The following is a 20,640-nucleotide window of genomic DNA, read 5'->3' as shown; positions in this document are numbered from 1 at the left end:
ATTTAGTGCTTTATCCGGGTAGCCGGAAAGTAGAGCATTGCAGTAGTCTAACCTAGAAGTGACAAAAGCATGGATACATTTTTCTGCATCATTTTTGGACAGAAAGTTTCTGATTTTTGCAATGTTACGTAGATGGAAAAAAGCTGTCCTTGAAATGGTCTTGATATGTTCTTCAAAAGAGAGATCAGGGTCCAGAGTAACGCCGATAAGTAGAGAGTAGAGTAGAGACTCAGAACTACAAAATTGTTTATCATACACTGCATTTGAGGAACAATGGCAAAGTAATTCTGCTTTGAAAGTTGATCAACTTGTAAACTCACTATTGAGAAAAGGGCCTTTGAAAGTTTTGGTATTTACTGGAGTGCTCTCCTTTGTCTACACCCATTCAGTATTGTTCACACCATCTTAAGCCAGCCCCAACCATCTCTTTAAGGATTCACATGTGAGGTCGTGCTAAACAGTGAGTAGTATAGTAAAGATTAAGACTAAAAGTGGTAGTAGCCTACAATAAGGAACAATTCCAGGTAAACATTGTGTCCAGATATTTATTTTTAATAAATATTAGATGACACTTACGCAGACACACTTGTCTAAATTGATGGGTAATGTGAAATGCCACATCCAGTGGTGGGAAAAGTACTAAATTGTCATACTTGAGTAAAAGTATAAAGCATTTCAAAGGTCTTATATTAAACCAGACGGCACAATTTTTTATATATATATATTTTATTGACGATAGCCAGGGGCACACTCCAACACTCACATAATTTACAAACGTGTCACGTTCTGACCATAGTTCTGTTATTTTATTCTTTGTTTTAGTATGGTCAGGGCGTGAGTTGGGGTGGGCAGTCTGTTTGTTTTTCTATGTTGGTTTTTGTGTTCGGCCTAGTATGGGTCTCAATCAGAGGCAGGTGTCGTTAGTTGTCTCTGATTGAGAATCATACTTAGGTAGCCTGGGTTTCACTTTTGGTTTGTGGGTGTTTGTTTCCGTGTGAGTGTTTGGGCCACACGGTACTGTTTCGGTTTTCGTTTTGTTCACATCGCTTATTGTTTTGTATTTCAGTGTTCAGTTAGTTTTGAATAAATCATCATGAACACTTACCACGCTGCACTTTGGTCCGATCCTTCTTCCACCTCTGAATGCCGTTACAAAACAAAACATTTGTGTTTTGTGAGTCTGCCACATCAGAGGCGGTAGTGATGAACAGGGATGTTTTTTCTAAGTGTGTGAATTGGACAATTTTCCTGTCAAAATGTAACAAATACTTTTGAGTGTCAAGGAAAATGTATTGCGTAAAAAGTACATTATTTTCTTTATGAATGTAGTGAAGTAAAAGTTGACAAAAATAGAAGTAGTAAAATAATGTACAGATACCACAAAAAGTGACGTAAGTAGTACTTTAAAGTATTTTTACTGAAATACTTTACACCACTGCCCAAATGCCTTCACACCAGTACATTAGCATACGATATATACACTGTTACACATGTAGTTATCACATAGTATTTCATACATAAGTTAAGGCTTAAACCCGAGTGAGGTGCACATGTACAGTACATAAACAGATGCATGCGCCATATATTTATGTGGTGGACACTTGATATGGTCACATGATATTGTTGTGGTATGTGACAAAATCATATTACGACCACACATATCAATATTTATTATTTATAAATATTTTGCGAAGTGGATGGTCTCTACAGAAGGTGTAAATGATAAAGCCAAATAGTTACTTGCATAGTAGCAATATCAGAAATAGATGGTGTCAATGTAAATAAAGTATACAGTATGTACAATAACAATATCAATAACGATAGTGATAGACGAGGTAGTTGTATGCATACAATCAGGGTTAAAGTGGCTGAGCAGCAGGATTAAAAAAAATAGTAGCAGCAACGTATGGTGTGTGTGTTAGGAGAGAGTCATGTAAATAGAGGCACTGCAGATAGTGCTGATGACTGGTCCGTCCAAACCACACATGAACAAGGGAATCTATATTCAGAAAGCCTGTTTCTGTCCTGCCCTTGACTTTGGTGCAGGGCATGTGATGTCCATAGCCTCTTCGTCGCAAAACTCCCTGATCTTGTCAAAAATATAGTTTGTCTAGCTGTGTCCAGTCCAGCTGGAGCTTTTACAGGCAGACCATGTATGGGAGGAAGGATGTCAGCATTGCGCAGCAGCTGAAACCTGGTTTAATCGAAGCTGTAACACAGGGAATAACAACAAAAAATCTGAAGACAATACAACCCTGCACAACATCAATTCACCTCCCAAGTTCAGATAAGAATAACCTCATATAATGAAAATATTTTTTTAACCTGAAGTAATGGTATTGCTTGATCTGTGGCAGCGGCCTGAAGTATGGAGTCAGGTGTTGTTGCCAGCCATTGCTTTCCACCAGCACCGTACCATCCTCCAGTCCAACCAGTTGTGGGATGTTGACCCCTGTCACAGTGCTGTCCTTCACAACACCAGCAATCTCAGACAAAGTGTTCACTCTGGTCTTTCTGAAGCGCTGCTTGATGAGGTCAAAGCACCAGTCAGGGGCAAACTTGGTGTGGCCTATGATCAGGAAGTGAAGGTCCAGATTGTGGTGGAGCTTGTGCATGGCCCACCAGGCACAATACCAGAACACAAACTTGTTCTTGTTTTGGCCACTGCAGTTATCACAATTCAGGTCCACACGTGTTTTCCCAACTCTGTAGTTGGTGAAGAAATGTTGCATGTAGTTGATGACTGTGCTGCTGCCTTTGCTTGCTTGGTCCAGCTCTCTTTTTGATGACTGTATGACTGGTGGATTAGAGTCAGGCGTGTTCTACTGATTGATGCTGATAGATAAATTCCAGATACAAATATTTTAGCATTATTATACAATAGATGCGAAATGGCATTCTGAGATATCACTAGACACAGTTGATACAGGTAATGTTAGCTACTATATCTAGCCAGCCATCTAACGTCAGCTGGCTAGCTAACAGCAAGCTTTAACTATCAATACAAACTGATTTTCATAGCTAGCTAAAGTTAACCAATAGGTTCAATGTTTGCTAGTTAGATAGCTAACATTAGGCTATAACTAGCCATGCGAAATGGCATTCTGAGAAAACTACACTAACATTACACACACCTCATACACAAGTTAATGTTAGCTAGCAAGCCAGCCACCTAACTTTAGCTGATGTTAGCTAGCTAACAACAAGCTTTATCTTGGGGTCTTTTGTTTAGACACGTCACGTTAACGTTAGTTAGCTAGCTAAACTGAAATATAAACCCAATCCATAGAGTAATGTTACTAGCAATACAAACCGATTGTCATAGGAAGCTAAAGTTAACCAAATAACGTTAGGTTCATTGTTAGTTAGCCAGCCAGACATCGAACTCCAGCTGGCTAGCTAACAGCAAGCTTTAGCTTGCAATGAAAACAACTTTCTGTCAAAATTAGAAATGTATAATTTCTGAGTCTGTCGCTAGAGTCTTACCTGTAACGTAAACTCACGTAAAGTTGTACATCGCCTTGGTCCGTACAATTGCGCTTATTTTAGCGCCCCAAAAACGTGATACTTCCAGATCAACTGTATGTCAATACCATTGTAAAGCACAATTTCTCCCCTTTCCAACAGAATCAATTACATGACCTAAACGCTGCCCGTTTCTGCATAATTCAAGCAGGCAATGAGCCCCGTCTGTTCTTTTTAAAGATGGCGGGTGGGGAAGCGAAACTAATGCGTGATAGTGAGAAGGAAAGATGTTGTGTTGGAAAATTGCTTTTTTTCACTCGATCTGTCCAACTTATCACCTTATCGCCTCTAAAATGTAAATAAAACACTATAAAGAGTTTATATAATGTGTCATTTACATACCTATTTGAAGGTTTGTGTCGAATTTGAATCTGGTTTTTAGGGCGGTGCTAAAGTGATCTTAGAAGTAAACAGCGGCTTTGAGAATGATGATCACATGCAATTATGATGAAAAAAATGACTAGGTATCCCCCTTACCCCCATCACTGTCATTTCTTGTTTTTAAAGGATTATAGAAGTGCTACACCTGGTGGAGAGAGATTGTAAGACAGAAATAGTTGCTTTATGCGTGCTGTACGTTACGACATGACACGTCAAGATGTAACAGAGCGTCCACTTTTTCAACTTTTCTCCAATACTATAGAGCCATTACAATGTCGATCAACGCTTGAATAGAAACGTAGTTCACACCCCCGATTTTGACGTCAACACAGTCGCTACAGTCCCATTCGTTTTCTTTGTAGCCTCGTTTGAATGTTGAGGTTGCGCACATTTGTACGGAATGGGGTGAGTTTACGTTGTACATTGATGAAAGCTTCACGGCAGACTGCAACCCATTTTGCAAGACATCCTTTGTTTCTGTTTAGTTTGCACAGCTTGTTTGGCCTATTGTGTTCCACTGATTTCAAACCGAGTTATTTTCAGAGTGAGAGAGTCAGCATTGCATGGCACGATTGTCGTTCAGAAAGTAGTCCATCACAACTTTTTCCCACAGACCTTAGGTGATAGCGCTTGATAAATTCAGGGCAGAAATGTTATTTGTTCTCCATGGCTAACGTTAAATCTTTCGGAAAACAATGCAGTATAAAGGATTATCTACGCATTACGAGCAGCTCATTTTATAGACACAAGATGCAACACCGCAGACCAATCCAAACTCATCTCTCGGCATGTCCAGCCCACTCATTAACTCAGCTAATCATGGCTAGCGGGAAGGTTGCTCACTTTCTCTGTGGCTAAACGAACTAAGCTCGTAATTTATCAATGTATTCATATTTATCAAAAATGCATTTTGATTAAAAACATATTTTTACATTCTAAAGGCTCTCCTGTGAAGGCTCTCTTGCGACATACGCCTAGTTTCCAAATATCGGGTCACATATGTGGGAAGTCCTTCAAGACTGTTGGAAAAGCATTCCAAAGTGAAGCTGGTTGAGAGAATGCCAAAAGTGTGAAAAGCTGTCATCAAGGCAGCCATGGCTACTTTGAAGAATCTCAAATATAAAATATATTTTGATTTGTTTAACACTTTTTTGGTTGCTACATGATTCCATGTGTTATTTAATAGTTTTGATGTCTTCACTATTATTCTACAATGTAGAAAATAGTACAAATAAAGAAAAACCCTTGAATGAGTAGGTGTGTCCAAACTTTGACTGGTACTGTATGCATAAACTGCCCCAAACTGTTTCAGATGGGAAGCATGCCGACGCCTTGAGAGGCTTCCGTGAGACAAACAGAGGCCTGTAAGGAGGTATTCAGTCGGTTCCCTTCTTGAAGTGAATCCATGTGGGACCTGGGTGGTTGAGTCTATCAACCTCGTGTGAGGGTCGTATCAGTCCATCATCCTAATATGGTAGAGGGTCAGAGGGCTCAGGGATCCACTGTATCTTCTCCAGCCCATCCATATACCCATTTTAGGCAAATCTTTGGCTTTCCTACGTGACCCTGAGTAAAAGAAGTGTGAGTGTGATATGAAGCAGCCCCTGCACGCAGGCATGAGGAAAATTTGCTTTCCAAGTGAGGCAGAAACCAGGCTTGAACAGAAACCAAGGTTTGAACAGTGAACTAAAACAGGCTTTTGGCTTAATCCCAACACCCCCCTCGTTTTCCAGTGTCCCTCCGTGGGGGAGTGGCACTTGAAAATGGAGCAACAATTGGTAGAGAGAGCTAATTTAGGACTAGGGAATGGGACATCACTCTCACATCAAAAACCGCCCACGGATACCACTCAATTAATTTATTATGAGCGTTATGTTTTTCACAATGTGGCAGTAATAGCTTTCCTTACATGTGACTGACCGGCTCGAATCGGTTTTATGTAGCAAAATTTGAAATTGTGTTTTTTACATTGGATAAAAGTAGAGACTCAGAGCTAGAAAATTGTATATCATACACTACAGGTGTGGAACCTCACTTTTGAGAAAATGGCCTTTGAATGTTTTGTTACCTACTGGAGAGCTCTTCTTCGTCTACACCCATTCGGCATCGTTCACACCCTCTTGGGTTTTATCCCCACCCATCTGTTTAAGGGTTGATCCAAGCATTTTGTCCTAAAACAACAGCAGTCAAGCACCCAAGCTAACTGGCTAATGTTGGCTAGCTTGCTAGCTACTTTCAGACACAAATGAGAGAGCAGCTCACTGACCATTTTACCCACCCTAGCAGAGATTATTGGCTGTTTTTATGTCATCCAGAGCGTTGGTGACTGCAACTGTGCTGCTGGCAACAATTTACACTTTTTTGCCAATGTTTACTGACACTGGTGCTCTGAAATCTGAGTTGATAGCCAGAATGAATTTACCAGCTCCGTCTATCAACAGTTGTCACAGTGACATTCTATTGAAATGGTTACTTGCATAGTGGAGTCTTTTGTTAAGACCTGTAGCTAGCTAGCTAAACACTGAACCATAATCCCAACTCATGACGTTACTACACTGCATGAATCTGCAGGTAGTTAACCAACCACGTTCAATGTTAGCTAGCTAACATTAGGCTATAACTAGCAAAGCAAATGGCTCTGAGATACAAATAATATTACTACACAGATCATACACGTGATGTTAGCTAGCGAGCCAGCCAGCTAATGTTAGTTAGCTAGCTAAGAGTACACTTTAACTTGAAATGAAAACGACTTTCTGACAAAATTAGAAACGTCTTCCGAGTGGCGCAGTGTTCTAAGGCACTGCATCGCGGTGCTAGCTGTGCCACTAGAGATTCTGGGTTCGAGTCCAGGCTCTGTCGTAGCCGGCCGCGACCATGGGGCGGCACACAATTGGTCCAGCATCGTCTGGGTTAGGGGAAGGTTTGACCGGCAGGGATGTCCTTGTTCCATCGTGCACTAGCGACTCCTGCGGTTGGCCGTGTGCAGTGCACACTAACACGGTTGCCAGGTGTTTCGGTGTTTCTTCCAACACATTGGTGCGGCTGGCTTCCGGGTTACTCCATGTGTAACTCTGTGGTGTTGTCTGTGTCACACTGCTTTGCTTTATCTTGGCCAGGTCGCAGTTGCAAATGAGAACTTGTCCTCAACTAGCCTACCCAGTTAAATAAAGGTGAAATTAAAAAAGTGGGCATTGTGTCAAGAAGCGGTGCGGCTTGGTTGAGTTATGTTTCGGAGGACGCATGACGCTCGACCTTCGCCGCTCCCTAGTCCGTACGGGAGTTGCAGCGATGAGACAAGACTGTAACTACCAATTGGGGAGAAAAAGGGGTAAAAAAATATTTATATAAAAAAAATGTAAAAATACAATTTCAAACGTGTAATATCTAATTTTGCTAGCTAGACTATCTTACCTGTATACATGGACTGGAATGGATGCTTCTGCCTGTTACGGATGCCATCGTTACCCTAGCTTAGTTTGAAGATGTAATCCGGAGACAGTTGTTTTCGCCATCTCCTTAGCTATCATACTTCAATTCCACTGATTTCAAAACTCGGTCCTCCAGTGGGTGGAGAGCACATCTTATGCAGTTCTACTACGGGATATATATTTTTTAAAGAAACATTAGACACGATTACCTACACAAATAGACAGAAGCGTGCTACACAGCAGACCAATCTGAGCTCAACTCTCGGCATGTCCAGCCCACTCATTATGTCAGCCAATCATGGCTAGCGGGAATGTTGCTGTCTTTTACTGTGGCTAAACCAACTAGGCACGTACTTTAACAATTGTCTGCATATTTAGATATGACATACAATTTAAGGCATATGAAGTTCACATGTTCCAGAAGGTATTTAAGACAAAAAAATGCATTTTGATATACAAAAAAAGTTTACGTTCAAATGGCTGTCCTGTGAAGTAGTGATGCGCGACATATGCCTAGTTTCCTGAAACGAGTCACATATTTCTCATGCAACAAATATGTACTTCCCATATGAACAGCTGAACAACAATGTGCCCGTAATGTATCCACCCTCTGGATGAGAGTAGTAGAGTAGTTTGACTTGAGGCACCGGTACTGCTTGCCATGTGGAAAAAAATAGAATAATCTATGGCTTGGGTGGTTGGAATCTTTAACAATTTTATAGCTGTCCTGGATGGCAGGGAGCTCGGCCCCAGTGATGTACTGGGCGGTCCGCACCACCCTCTGTAGTGCCATGTGATCGAGGGCGGTGCTATTGCCATACCAGGCAGTGATGCAGCCAGTCAAAATGCTCTCAATGCTACAGCTGTAGAACTTCTTTGAGGATGTGAGGGCCCATGCCAAACCTTTTCAACCTCCTGAGGGGGAAGAGGCGCTTTCGCATGTGTTTGGACCATTTTACTGTAATTCTTAAGTGATTTGGACACCAAGGAACTTGACCTGCTCCACTGTGGCACCGTCGATGTGGATTGATTCGTGCTCGCTCCCCCATTACCTGTAGTGAATTATCAGCTCCTTGGTCTTACTGATGTTCTGGCACCACACCGCTAGGTCAGTGACGACCTCCCTATAGGCTGACTCATCATCGCCGGTGGTCAGGCCTACCATTGTCGTGTCATCAGCAAACTTGATGATGGTGTTGGAGTTGTGTGTGGCCACGCAGTTGTGGGTGAACAGGGAGTATAGGAGGGAACTAAGCACACATCCCTGTGGGGCCCCTGTGTTGAGGGTCAGAGTGGTGGAGGTGATGTTGTCTACCCTCAAATTTTCTAATGAAGCCAGTGACGGAGATGGTTAGCTCGTCAGTGTTATCGGCGGAGTCTAAAAACATATTCCAATCAGCGCTAGCAAAGCAGTCCTGTAGTATAATCTCTGATTCTGGTGACCATTTCTCAAACAGAGCAAGTCATGGGTAATTCCTGTTTGAATTTCTGCTTGTAAACAGGAAGCAGGAGTATGGAGTGATGATCTGATTTGCAGAATGACGGACGAGGGAGAGCCCTGTATACTTGCTTGTGGGTAGAATAACAGTGGTCTACAACTACAGTGCCTTGCGAAAGTATTCGGCCCCCTTGAACTTTGCGACCTTTTGCCACATTTCAGGCTTCAAACATAAAGATATAAAACTGTATTTTTTTTGTGAAGAATCAACAACAAGTGGGACACAATCATGAAGTGGAACGACATTTATTGGATATTTCAAACTTTTTTTAACAAATCAAAAACTGAAAAATTGGGCGTGCAAAATTATTCAGCCCCCTTAAGTTAATACTTTGTAGCGCCACCTTTTGCTGCGATTACAGCTGTAAGTCGCTTGGGGTATGTCTCTATCAGTTTTGCACATCGAGAGACTGAAATTTTTTCCCATTCCTCCTTGCAAAACAGCTCGAGCTCAGTGAGGTTGGATGGAGAGCATTTGTGAACAGCAGTTTTCAGTTCTTTCCACAGATTCTCGATTGGATTCAGGTCTGGACTTTGACTTGGCCATTCTAACACCTGGATATGTTTATTTTTGAACCATTCCATTGTAGATTTTGCTTTATGTTTTGGATCATTGTCTTGTTGGAAGACAAATCTCCGTCCCAGTCTCAGGTCTTTTGCAGACTCCATCAGGTTTTCTTCCAGAATGGTCCTGTATTTGGCTCCATCCATCTTCCCATCAATTTTAACCATCTTCCCTGTCCCTGCTGAAGAAAAGCAGGCCCAAACCATGATGCTGCCACCACCATGTTTGACAGTGGGGATGGTGTGTTCAGGGTGATGAGCTGTGTTGCTTTTATGCCAAACATAACGTCTTGCATTGTTGCCAAAAAGTTCAATTTTGGTTTCATCTGACCAGAGCACCTTCTTCCACATGTTTGGTGTGTCTCCCAGGTGGCTTGTGGCAAACTTTAAACGCAGAGTTTCCGGGTTCAGCACCCAGGTGGGACATGAAATACTAGTCTGTTTGTGTTGACTTTAAACATAGAGAGCTGAACCTCTCAGTCCTTGAATGGGCTCCTGGATTGCTCTCTGTTTGCTTCTGGATTTAGAAGGTACTTATACAGTTGGCATTTGTAAGGGGTCCGACTGAGTTGTTAAAATAGCAGGTGTTTATCGTGGGGTCCCTAACAGTCTGAGTAAGGAAAAGTTGTAGCTATAACTTAAGTTACCATCCCTGACTGAGCCACTGCCATGTTGCACTAGGCTGGCTCTCAGGATGTCAGCTCCAAATACAGATGCAGGTACATTGGTATCATGCTGTTTTGATTAAATGGAACCCATCCCCTATCTGTTCAACAGATGGGGACAATGCACTTATGATCATCACAATGTTACACTATTTCTTACTAGTGCTTTTGTTGTAGTCTGGATACCAGTCTTTTTAGCTAACATTCCACTCCTGTCATTTGCCAAAGAATGTTAGCAAATGTTAGCTGAAAAGGTACCCAGGCTACTTTAGCTGTTCATTTGTTAGTTTGCCCTTCCTAGCTGCTACAGGGGAGCTTCAGAGCAGCTGGGTCCAGGCTCATATAGGGCAGTGGTACAGGGCACAGAAAAGATAGCCCAGGGGCCAAGAGTCAGCCCAGTTTTGGCCCTCTGTCTCTCCTGGTGCTGAGGTCCCAGAGAACCCTGCCCTGAAGTAGGATGTTGCGTGGTCCAAGTCGATCCCCCCTCTGTGCCAGTAATCCCTAAAAGAGTAGAGGAAATGCTTAATGCCGGGTCAATCCTCCGCTCGACAGAATAAGGCATCCCTAAATCTGACTTGCGCTTCCTTCCTATAGACCCATGTCAGAGAGCAAGGCACCCTGGGTAATGCACATGGATTACCTTATGAAATAGGCTGAATACTGGAAACAGTTCACAGAATGTTTAAACGTTCATATTTCGGACCGAGATGGATGCGTAATCACAATGCGTAATCACATTTAGTAAATAGTATTAGTCCTAAACTTTGTTGCCTTGGCTCAGTCTAAAATAACTTTAAAAGAAGCAAGTATCAGGTGGACAGCTTAGTGAAAAGGAACATGTTTGATGCCATTCCATTGTCTCCATTCCAGCCATTATTATGAGCCGTCCTCCCCTCAGCAGCCTCCACTGTTGTGGAGGGCCTCTGCGAATTGAGTCTTTCAATGCAATCCAAGCATACATAGTTTGGCCATTAAAAGCGATTAAAACTCACATACCTAGGAAATGTTGTGAAATGTCAACATTTAATAGCGCTGAATCAGTCATGTTTAATGAACTTTGAAAATATTAACACTTCAAAGATGCATCTGGTGCGATTTTGACTGTTTTTATCCTCAACAGGTTGTTAATCCGTCAGAAGTGTTGTTCATTCTTTTGTATGCATGTAGTGGGTAATGCAGTAAGGTCTGTGCTGTGACCAAGGCTCGTAAATTTCCCCCTCCGTTAAGAACCAGCCGTTAATACAGACCTGTGTAACAGCACCGAACTGTAATTTTTTCCATAAGCTAGGCTCTGGAGTTGTATAAATCAGAGTGCTGGGGGTGAAGACTGTAGCTAGTGCTGCACACTGTCAATCCTCAGGAGCTTTGAATGTGTTGAGTTGGAATAACAGTCCCTCTCGGATTTCACTCTCTAGTTTCTGCTCAAAAGGTTGAAAATATTACAGTAATTAGTGTGGCTTTGAGATAAATCTTAATTAGTTTGAAGCTGGGGGGGTAACCTTGGTCCTGCAGGGACTAGGTGCTATTTTGATAGTTTGGTTAAATGTCTGTGTTTAGTTGGGTGTAATGCTCTTGTCCGACCATCTTTGTATCCATTGGTTATTATCTGATATTGGGTACATCAATCTAAAACATGTTGTGGTAACGCTCTGGTTCTGAGAGTTTTTAACCCTTCACCACTTAAGCCACAATTGAACTGTGAAGAGTTGGCTTGGCCTGGTATCAACTGCCTGCCAGTGAATAAATGTAGACACTGACCCACCCACCCTCTTGCTACTAGACTAGACTGTCCATACTGAGAACCAGTGTTTCTAAATTAAAATCCTAGAAGGACATGACCCTGTTGGAAAACACAGCCCTACACCAACACCGGACTCAGGGATTTACATTTCTATTGACCAAACACCTGGCCCTCTCGAGCTACCAGCCTCGTTACTTGGCAGACATGAAAGCAAATAAACTGTGGGGTTACACAAACAGTCCTGTCACAGGGCACCCAAACAGTAAATGTGTGAAATGCCGCACACTGTTGTGCCTGAAGAAAGGGGAAAATTCGTTTATTTTATTGAGAAACCTGACATCCCTCATACTGCATGTCTTTGTTTGACTTTCCATAAATCAGGGAGAGTTTTTGATGGGCGGGCTGCCACGGGTGAGGGGGGGGTTGATTTTCTGCAGGCATGGAGTGATGTTTGGATGTATATCAAGAAATCTATTGCTATTTCATGGAGGCTATATTACTGTATGTTTTTCTAGGCAAGACATTTGGCTTTTGATTAAAGGGTAGGGATCTGATCAAACGAGGGTGCTTATTGTTATTGAGTACAGCTGAACTTGAATGAATGATTTTCAACATGTTCTCTGTGTGTGTGCTCAGATTTAAGTGCACAGTGTAATCAAAATAACCTCTCATAGTGCCTTTAGTGTTTGAATGTGCATTAGACAGACTTGAAGAAAGGGTACTGTGGAGGGAGGGAGTGTAGGGGCCCACTGTAGGGGCCTAGAGTGTAAGGAGCATTACTGAGTGATAATGAAGCTGTCAGATGCCCCATCATCAGTGGTGCTCTCCTCTCTTCTGAACATGCCGGTCATGTGGTGGAGGGAGGAGCTGGGGAGAGGGTGGTGTAACCAGAGTACCATACAGCAACTCATTTTACCACTTAGTCAGATATTACCATCCAGCACTATAAAAATACTTTATTCTTTTTTTTCTATTGGCATTTCAAATATATTCTCAGTCCAAATAGCTGAATCCAAAGACATTATCTTCAAATCAATGCACGTGGAGCTCGCAGGTGGTCCAAGACAGTTCTCGGCTCGCTCTTTTCACAAGCATCGGTTTTTGATTGAGATCTTCAGCGCAGGCCAGCCAGTCCAATATTAGCACAGATGGCCACTGACAATAGATAAGTAATGTATCCGTTTAAACAAGTTTCCACTGGTTTATCCAGTCCCACCTGTTGTAACGTCTGATTCTTGCTTCTCTGATTAACTGCTCTGTGAGAGTATGGCCACATCTTGAAGTGGTTTTGTGGTGTGAAGTATGGCAGATCTGTTTGGCATTGACTCATCATTGTTAATCCATCTCCTGGAGTGAGATACTGGGGGTGGCAGTACAAAGCTTTGAGCAGGACGAGTCACAGAGAGGAGATAGGAGATATGATCTGGGGTCTTCAGCATCGTGTCCCATGTTACTGGACACTGGATTCTGGTTCTGTCCTAATCCCACTCCTACAGCCATTAGAGCGTATTGGGTCACAGCTAGCTGTAAAGGAGGTTACAGTGAGTTTTTTTTTCTCCCACTGACCGTAATGCCCTGCTACCTTTGTCTGTCTTGTCTCTCTCTCTGTCTGTAGATGACGCCAGCACTGGGAGGGATGGAGCTGGAACAGCGGGAGACGCAGAATACAGCACTGACCAGTCAGGGAAATTTGGTAAGACACTGAGCACTCTCTCTCTGACCTTTATCTCTTGTTTCATCTGACCCTAGTTCATTTAGAAACAGGGCATTCTCTTACTGCTGGGTATGTAGTGGTCCGTACTCTAGTTAGGGGGTGTAGGTCTAGTTTTGCATCTGGACACACCTGGACCCACTCTGCCCTGTGTGTGCTTCTCTGACACACACACACAAATAACCCCCCACTCACCTCAACAGCAGGGTACTGTTTGCTTTGGTAATTGCCTCTGACAGGCCAGAGAGCAGGCTATTTAAGTGAAGTGTGATTGGGGAAACATTTCACCCCCCCCCCCCCCCCCTCTCTCTCCGTTTGCTGCCCTTTGGACTCAGTGGCTGCAGAATGTAGCCATGTTCTACCCTGATCACAAGCGGGCTGCCATGAGTATTTTTGCACTGTGAAGTGTGGTGGTGAAGTGCCCCCACTGAGCTGTGGCACTCTCTGCTCTCAGTTCTCTAGAAGGCCAGACCAGTCTTATCAAACTGAAGTCCACTACTGTATATATTTTCTCCTATTGACTCAATCTCAGCACAGTTTAAATACAACAAGCGTTGGTACTGCTGAGTGAAAATAATTTTGTGAAGGTGCCCTTGGCAGGTTACATTATGCTGAGTAGTGCTACCACACCAGAAATACTGTTGGGTGTTAGAAAAGTTGTCAAATATACAGACCTTAATTATTTTCTAAGTCATGCAGCGTGATTCATTGCAGTATTTAATGTTTTATTTAATGCTGTTTGATGTGCATACCATTATAAAATTTGTAAAAACATTCCTGTGATGTGTTCCCCAACAACACCATTTCTTTGATTGTAAACGCACTTTATTGCAAACAACCCTTTCTTTGATCGCAGTCCGACCACGCTTCACACAGCCAGCCAAGATGAGGAAGCGCGTGATAGCCAGGCCAGTGGGCAGCTCAGTACGGCTGAAGTGCATGGCTAGTGGGAACCCTCGTCCAGATATCGTGTGGGTGAAGGACAGCAAGCTGCTGACCCCTGGGGAGGTGGGTGAGGGCCGTAAGAAGAAGTGGACTCTGAGTCTGAAGAACCTGACCCCTGAGAACAGTGGGAAGTATACCTGCCACGTTTCCAACCGGGTTGGAGAGATCAACGCCACATACAAAGTGGAAGTCATCCGTAAGTTTGGTCACTTACTTTCAGTATATATTTATTCGTTGTTGGTTGATTCATAGACTTGGGTCAATGTTGAATGGTAAGGTTGGATTAGCATTGAGCTAGGGTTGAAGTAGAGTATTGATGCAGTTGAGTTTGGAGGTTGGGCATGAACTAGTGTTCACTGGCCAAATTGGTTTATAGTTGAGGATGGGGTTTGGGTTTGGGTTTAGGTTGGTAGTGGTTGATTTGGTAGTGGTGTTGAGCTGTGAGGTTGGGTTAGAGGTGGGCTGGCTTGGCGTGGCGAGTCTCAGGCTCCCTCTCTCTATCGACATCTGCTCCTCATTGTATCCCAGCTGTGTGCTGACTTCAAAAACACATGTTTCTACCAAACACAGAAGCGGTGAGGATGAAGTGAATGCAGCTTGTGCTTTCTCGTGTCAAATGTGGCATTTTCTCCATCAACCTCATCCTATTCTAGCCGCAGCACGGAGAAAGAGAGGAAAGGAAAGCGCTGAACATGGCAATAACGTTGCTGTTAATATGAAAACTATCTCCTTTGTCTTTCCATCATAGAGCGGACAAACTCCAAGCCCATCCTGACCGGCACTCATCCGGTGAACACCACAGTAGACTATGGTGGCACAACCTCGTTCCAGTGCAAGGTGCGCAGTGACGTCAAGCCAGTGATTCAGTGGCTGAAGCGGGTGGAGCCGGGGAACGAGAACAAGTACAACTCCACCATCGAGGTGGGCGACCATCGCTTCGTGGTGCTGCCCACGGGAGATGTATGGTCCAGGCCAGATGGCTCCTACCTCAACAAGCTGCTCATCACCCGCGCCAAGGATGAGGATGCTGGCATGTACATCTGCCTGGGCGCCAACACCATGGGCTACAGCTTCCGCAGTGCCTTCCTCACTGTGCTGCCAGGTGAATGGAACACCCTGCTACACCCTTACCTTGTTACACCCTGTTTAATCATAACACTCTGTTACAACCATATAGCACCCTACTACACCCTTACTCTGTTACATTCTTAGTCTGTTACATCCTGTTTAACCATAACACCCTGCTACACACTTACCCTGTTACATTCTTACATTGTTACACCCTGTTTTACCATAGCTACACTCTTACCCTGTTACGTTATTACTCTGGGTACACCCAGTTTAACCATAAGACCCTGCTACACCATTACCCTGTTAGATTATTACTCTGTTACAACCATGTCATATCCTGTTACATCCACAACCACACAAAACATGGCCTCATGCACAACTGAAGTGTTTTTTTGTTGTAATGGTTTTATTTTCTACTGTATGTATTCTCCATCAAGTTTTAATAGTGACATTTGACCAAGCTTCTCATAACTCCTCAAATCTCATCTTCTCTCCCCTCCAGATCCAAAGCCTCACCACATCCCTGTCCCCACAGCCATCTCTCCTAGCCTGCCCTGGCCTGTGATCATTGGCATCCCAGCCGGTGTGGTGTTCATCCTGGGTACTGTTCTGCTGTGGTTCTGCCAGTCCAAACACCATTGCTCCTCTGGAAGGGTAGTTACCACCCACGCCTCACAGCGCCCGCCCCCCCGGGTGTCAGCCTGCCCACCATCTAGCGGGGACAAAGACTGCCTGGGCTCTCTCACCTACGAAGAGTACATTACCCAGCAGCAGCAGCTCCTTCTGGCCCAGGGAGGCAACGGCCTGGAGGTCCCCAAAGTCTACCCAAAGATCTACACGGACATTCACACACACACACACTCACACGTGGATGGCAAAGTGCACCAACACCAGCACATTCACTACCAGTGTTAGTTGCCACTGTCTCAACAGGGATGCTCATATGTACAAAAGCACTAATTAATGCAGTGTTGGGTCGGCTCCCACCACCTACACCTTCGCCTCCTCCACGTGCCCAGTCCTGCCTTGATCCTACAGACCCAGACAAACAGTCTGAGCCCGGGTGCTTCACACAAACCCCCTGACTGCTACATACTGTTCTGTACTGAACAAAGCCTAGGGGAACATGGATCCAGTCAGGATAGAACCCTCCATGAGGTACAGAACAAGGGACATGGCAATGCCGTTCAGGAATCCCACATGTAATAATGTGAGTCCAAATGGAGTAACATTTCATACAGACATTTCACATTAAACTCCACTCTGCAGAGAAATAGAAACATTTGTTTCTCTAGTCTAGAACAATATGAGCAAACTCACAGTGGCTGAAATTAGTGAATGTATGCATTTAGCTATGTCTCATTTGAGAGTCTTTACTCTGTATGAAAATGGCAGCATTTCCTGCAACACCCCATCTCCTCTCCGGCCTGCTTTCATGTGCAGTGACTTTGGAAGGGGCTAAGAGGATCATGTACATTAGCTCTGGATTTTTGTCAGATGCACAACCTCAGCGAGTAACGAAAGGAGTAAGGTGCGAGTAAGAATCCTCATGTGCCATCCTGAGTACCTCAGAAGCAGGTCAACCAGCAGAGACAAAGCGTGATTGAGTAAACAAAGGTCGAATGTATTCTGTTTCTCAAAATGGTTATCGTCAAGGAAAAGGACCTGCAAGGCATTACAATATATATTTGTCTATTGTACGTGAATGGAAAATTATTTATCTGTAGTAGGAAATTGTATGAAATCCTTTAAAGAAGGTTTCTTTACTGGAGGTAAAGGTCCCTAAAGCGTGAAACACACAGAGAATCTTACTACCAATAGACTGCCGATAGGTACATGTTTCGTGCCGACCCGGTAGCGTTGTTTCTACTTGTAGAATTGCAATACTGTTCAGTGGGCAACGACTTGACTTTGAGCCAATCAGAGAGCATGAACCCCCACGTGGGGAACCCAACGAGTGACAACATAAAGGAAAAAAGAGGGCATTTTCTCTGTACATCCACGGTCATGAGCCAGTCACACTTCATAGGCTATGGACTGGTAGCTAGCTAAGTGCACAGACTAGAGGTCTTCACGGGTCCAAAATGTTCTGAAATGGACCTGGGGCTTTCGCACCCTGACCCGATATAAATACATTTTTATTTAGAGACCCGGACAGACGCGACGAGATCGAGACCCGTTCCGAACAGACCTGGTCGGAGCCAAACCTGGTTAGATCCGAGTAAGGGAAGCAGCAAAGTCATTTTTTTAAGCTACTTTATTAACCGGAGCTAATCAAGTGTGAGGGGAGAGAGAGGTGCCGCTCTAGAAGGTGGTGGAGCATGGAGGGAGAGACGGCAACCAACCAAGCCAACTCACGAGATAGTAGACTAATTGCTTCCATAGCTAGATTATTTATCATCAAATATGATACTTGTCTTGACTGCATCAAGCCGGGAAAAGCTAGCTAACTTTACCTAGCTAGGCTAATTGAGGCTGCGGGCGTGTGCTTTCTCATCCTACAGTTACAAATAACAACAACTCCACTCAGAATATTAAGTAGCAGCCTTCCCATTAGCTCTTGGTTGTTGTAGCCTATCCTTCTTCTTTAACTTTTAATTCCGGCATTTTTATTCCATCTTCCATTAGATATCTCCTAAATGTGCCACACACTTTTGGTTCTAGGACTGAATAGCCTATTGCCGCTTTGATGACTTATGATTGGCCAACAACAACAAGCTACATGCGCAACGCTCCACTCTCGTGAAAAACAGCATAAATGATCAACATTTTCTCTCTCTCTCTACAGAGTCGCATTCGGATATGTACAGGCTCTTCCGGACAAGTCAGTTAAAATTACACATACCGGCGGCCTTTGACAATCATATCAGATCAGACCCGTGACATTATTTAGAATTCTGGATCCGGACCCGCTCGGGTCTTGGGTATTCAGGTACAGGTGGATCATTGAAGACCTCTAGCACAGACGCATTGCACACAACACTGAATACTTCTTCCAATTTACTAACTACTGTAGCTAGTATTGACATTATAATTAAATCACAATGGATTCATTTACATGAAACAGCTGCCTGTGTTAGCTGTCGAGTTAGTGTAGTGTCCTATGTTGTGCTAGCTTGCGAATATGCTGACTTTAGCTAGCTAGCTAAACATTTGGCTATGGGCTAGCACAGGCACTATGGGATTATGGAGAGTGAATTAAATTGGTCTGACCCGGACCTCCTGGGCACCCAATCACAAAAGAGTCATTCAATTCTTGAATGCTCGTCCCTACTTACCACAGCCACAAAGTCATACAGGCCGCCTATTCTTACAATTTCTCAAATTAAAATGTGATATTAAACCTAATCCTAAATTTAACCATAAACACACTGTTAACCTTATGCCTAACCTTAAATTAAGGCCAAAAGCAAATGTTCGTTTAAATGAATTTTTACTATAGACAAGGTTGACTTTGTGGCTGTGGTAACAAACCCTTTTTAATTCTCAGGTGACAATCTTTCTTTTTGTCTCTTGTCCTTTGTATGTGTGTGTATAATGTGTGCATAACTCTGACCACTATATGAAAGTGTGTAATATGTATTTGACTGCTCATGTAATGGCACCCTTTTTAAACTTTGGGAAGGGAGACGGAAAGCTTGCCAAAAACCAAATAACAGTATGTCAAGATTGCTGCATTGTCTGTGAAAAGTGTCCTCACCCGAATTGTTCATTTGTTTTATCCCAGTGTTTATGTGTCAAAGCTAATGGACTGCCAGATTATTAATCCATGCACTTATTCCAAGTATGTTGATAGTGTTAAAGTTAAGCTATTGCCCTCAGCTTTCTTTTGAGGAATCTAGGACCATGGAATATCCCATGTCGAATTGACTTAAACATGTAAATCCTAAGTAATTGTCTAGACTAAGACAGTGTATTTAATTTATTTTCATAAGCAAGATATGTTTTTCTCCTACAATTGAGCATTATGTCATTTTTGTATCCCAAAAAAAGACCAACTCGGCAGTGGATTACATTTTGTCTTATAGTTACAGTGTAAGCTATATAGCAAATACGTAAGTGTAAAAAATATTTATATGTGCCGTTCAGATATATGGTAATCTTTGTATTGACAATCTTGTACAGTCTATTGTCTTTTAGGTTAAAAAAGATTTTTGTCACATGGAAACATTTTAATCATTTTATTATCACCATTAAAATGATAGTAAATCTTCACAATTTGTGTTTGATATTAAGTTGTTCAGTAAATAGTGCTGTGTACAATGTATTGTGAGAGTTCAGTGACCAGCCGGAGGAAGACGACACAACAGTACCCTCCTCAGGGGATTGGTAATCAGTGCAAAGCCAATTAGTGCACAGCTGGGCCCACTAATTGCTTTGTGTCTTCCTCTAAATAGGTGTGCCAGGAGAGGAGCTGGGGGAGGATTGGGAGTAGAGACCTGTGAGAACGTCGGTTTTTCCTACCTCAGAGACAGCTTCTGTGACTGGGCACCTTGTCTCTCGGTTAACCTAGGCAGGCTTTAGGTAGAGAGAAGCGTGCCTCCTGTTATGTGTAAGACAGGAGTAGCTGTTTGTTGTTTTTCTTTCCCTTTTTGGCCACAGCCTTTTGGTCAACGGCTTAGTTTATGTTTATTTGTTTTGTTACTCTGGTGTTTCAGTGTTGGACGTTCCCTGAGTTATTTTGGCCGGAAAAAGAAGACCCGTTTAGGAAACGTTACAAAAGAAAAGGAGTCACAACCACTGCCTCTGGTCTGTTCATTTCATGCCTCCCGCCTGTGTTAGGATGCTTTGGACAAGCTGAGCCATTCACAACTGGTGGAGAATGCAGATACTTTCAGGCAAGACCACAACCTTTCCCCTTTCCCGGTGGCTGTGGTTTATAATGTTTGTATTTATTATCGGAAGCCCACTACACCCGCTGATAGGCATGAGTGAATAATTTCTGCATCAGCTAACGGCCTGCACTTTCGCCCAACAGGAGATCCTAGACCTTCTCCAGGCCGAAATAGTAGACCGCCCGTCTCCCAGGGACTGTGGGATGCCCAATGTCAATGTGCTGATTCCATGTCTGTTGGAGGACGACGATGTGGAGGCCTACCTTCTGGCCT

The 20,640-nt window shown here is 43.3% G+C and overlaps 1 protein-coding gene across 3 annotated transcripts in view; it reads left to right on the top strand.

Moving 5' to 3' along the window:
* The window catches only part of LOC110488539 (fibroblast growth factor receptor-like 1), a 67,752-nt gene extending 48,005 nt beyond the window's left edge, over positions 1 to 19,747 (top strand). For 2 of the 3 annotated variants that reach the window (XM_021560769.2, XM_036942668.1), the window contains 4 exons: positions 13,421 to 13,498; positions 14,373 to 14,657; positions 15,210 to 15,563; positions 16,035 to 19,747. In XM_021560769.2, the coding sequence (XP_021416444.1) occupies positions 13,421 to 13,498; positions 14,373 to 14,657; positions 15,210 to 15,563; positions 16,035 to 16,447 (1,130 nt within the window). In that variant the 3' untranslated portion in view covers positions 16,448 to 19,747. The remainder of the gene's footprint in view (positions 1 to 13,420; positions 13,499 to 14,372; positions 14,658 to 15,209; positions 15,564 to 16,034) is intronic. The other variant, XM_036942669.1, reaches the window with a different exon arrangement.
* The last annotated feature ends 893 nt before the right edge of the window (positions 19,748 to 20,640 follow it).

The sequence above is a fragment of the Oncorhynchus mykiss genome, chromosome 14, assembly GCF_013265735.2.
Source record: "Oncorhynchus mykiss isolate Arlee chromosome 14, USDA_OmykA_1.1, whole genome shotgun sequence".
NCBI lineage: Eukaryota > Metazoa > Chordata > Actinopteri > Salmoniformes > Salmonidae > Oncorhynchus > Oncorhynchus mykiss.
Note: the sequence above shows the minus strand (reverse complement) of the source record. Positions and strands in the feature narration are given on the sequence as shown.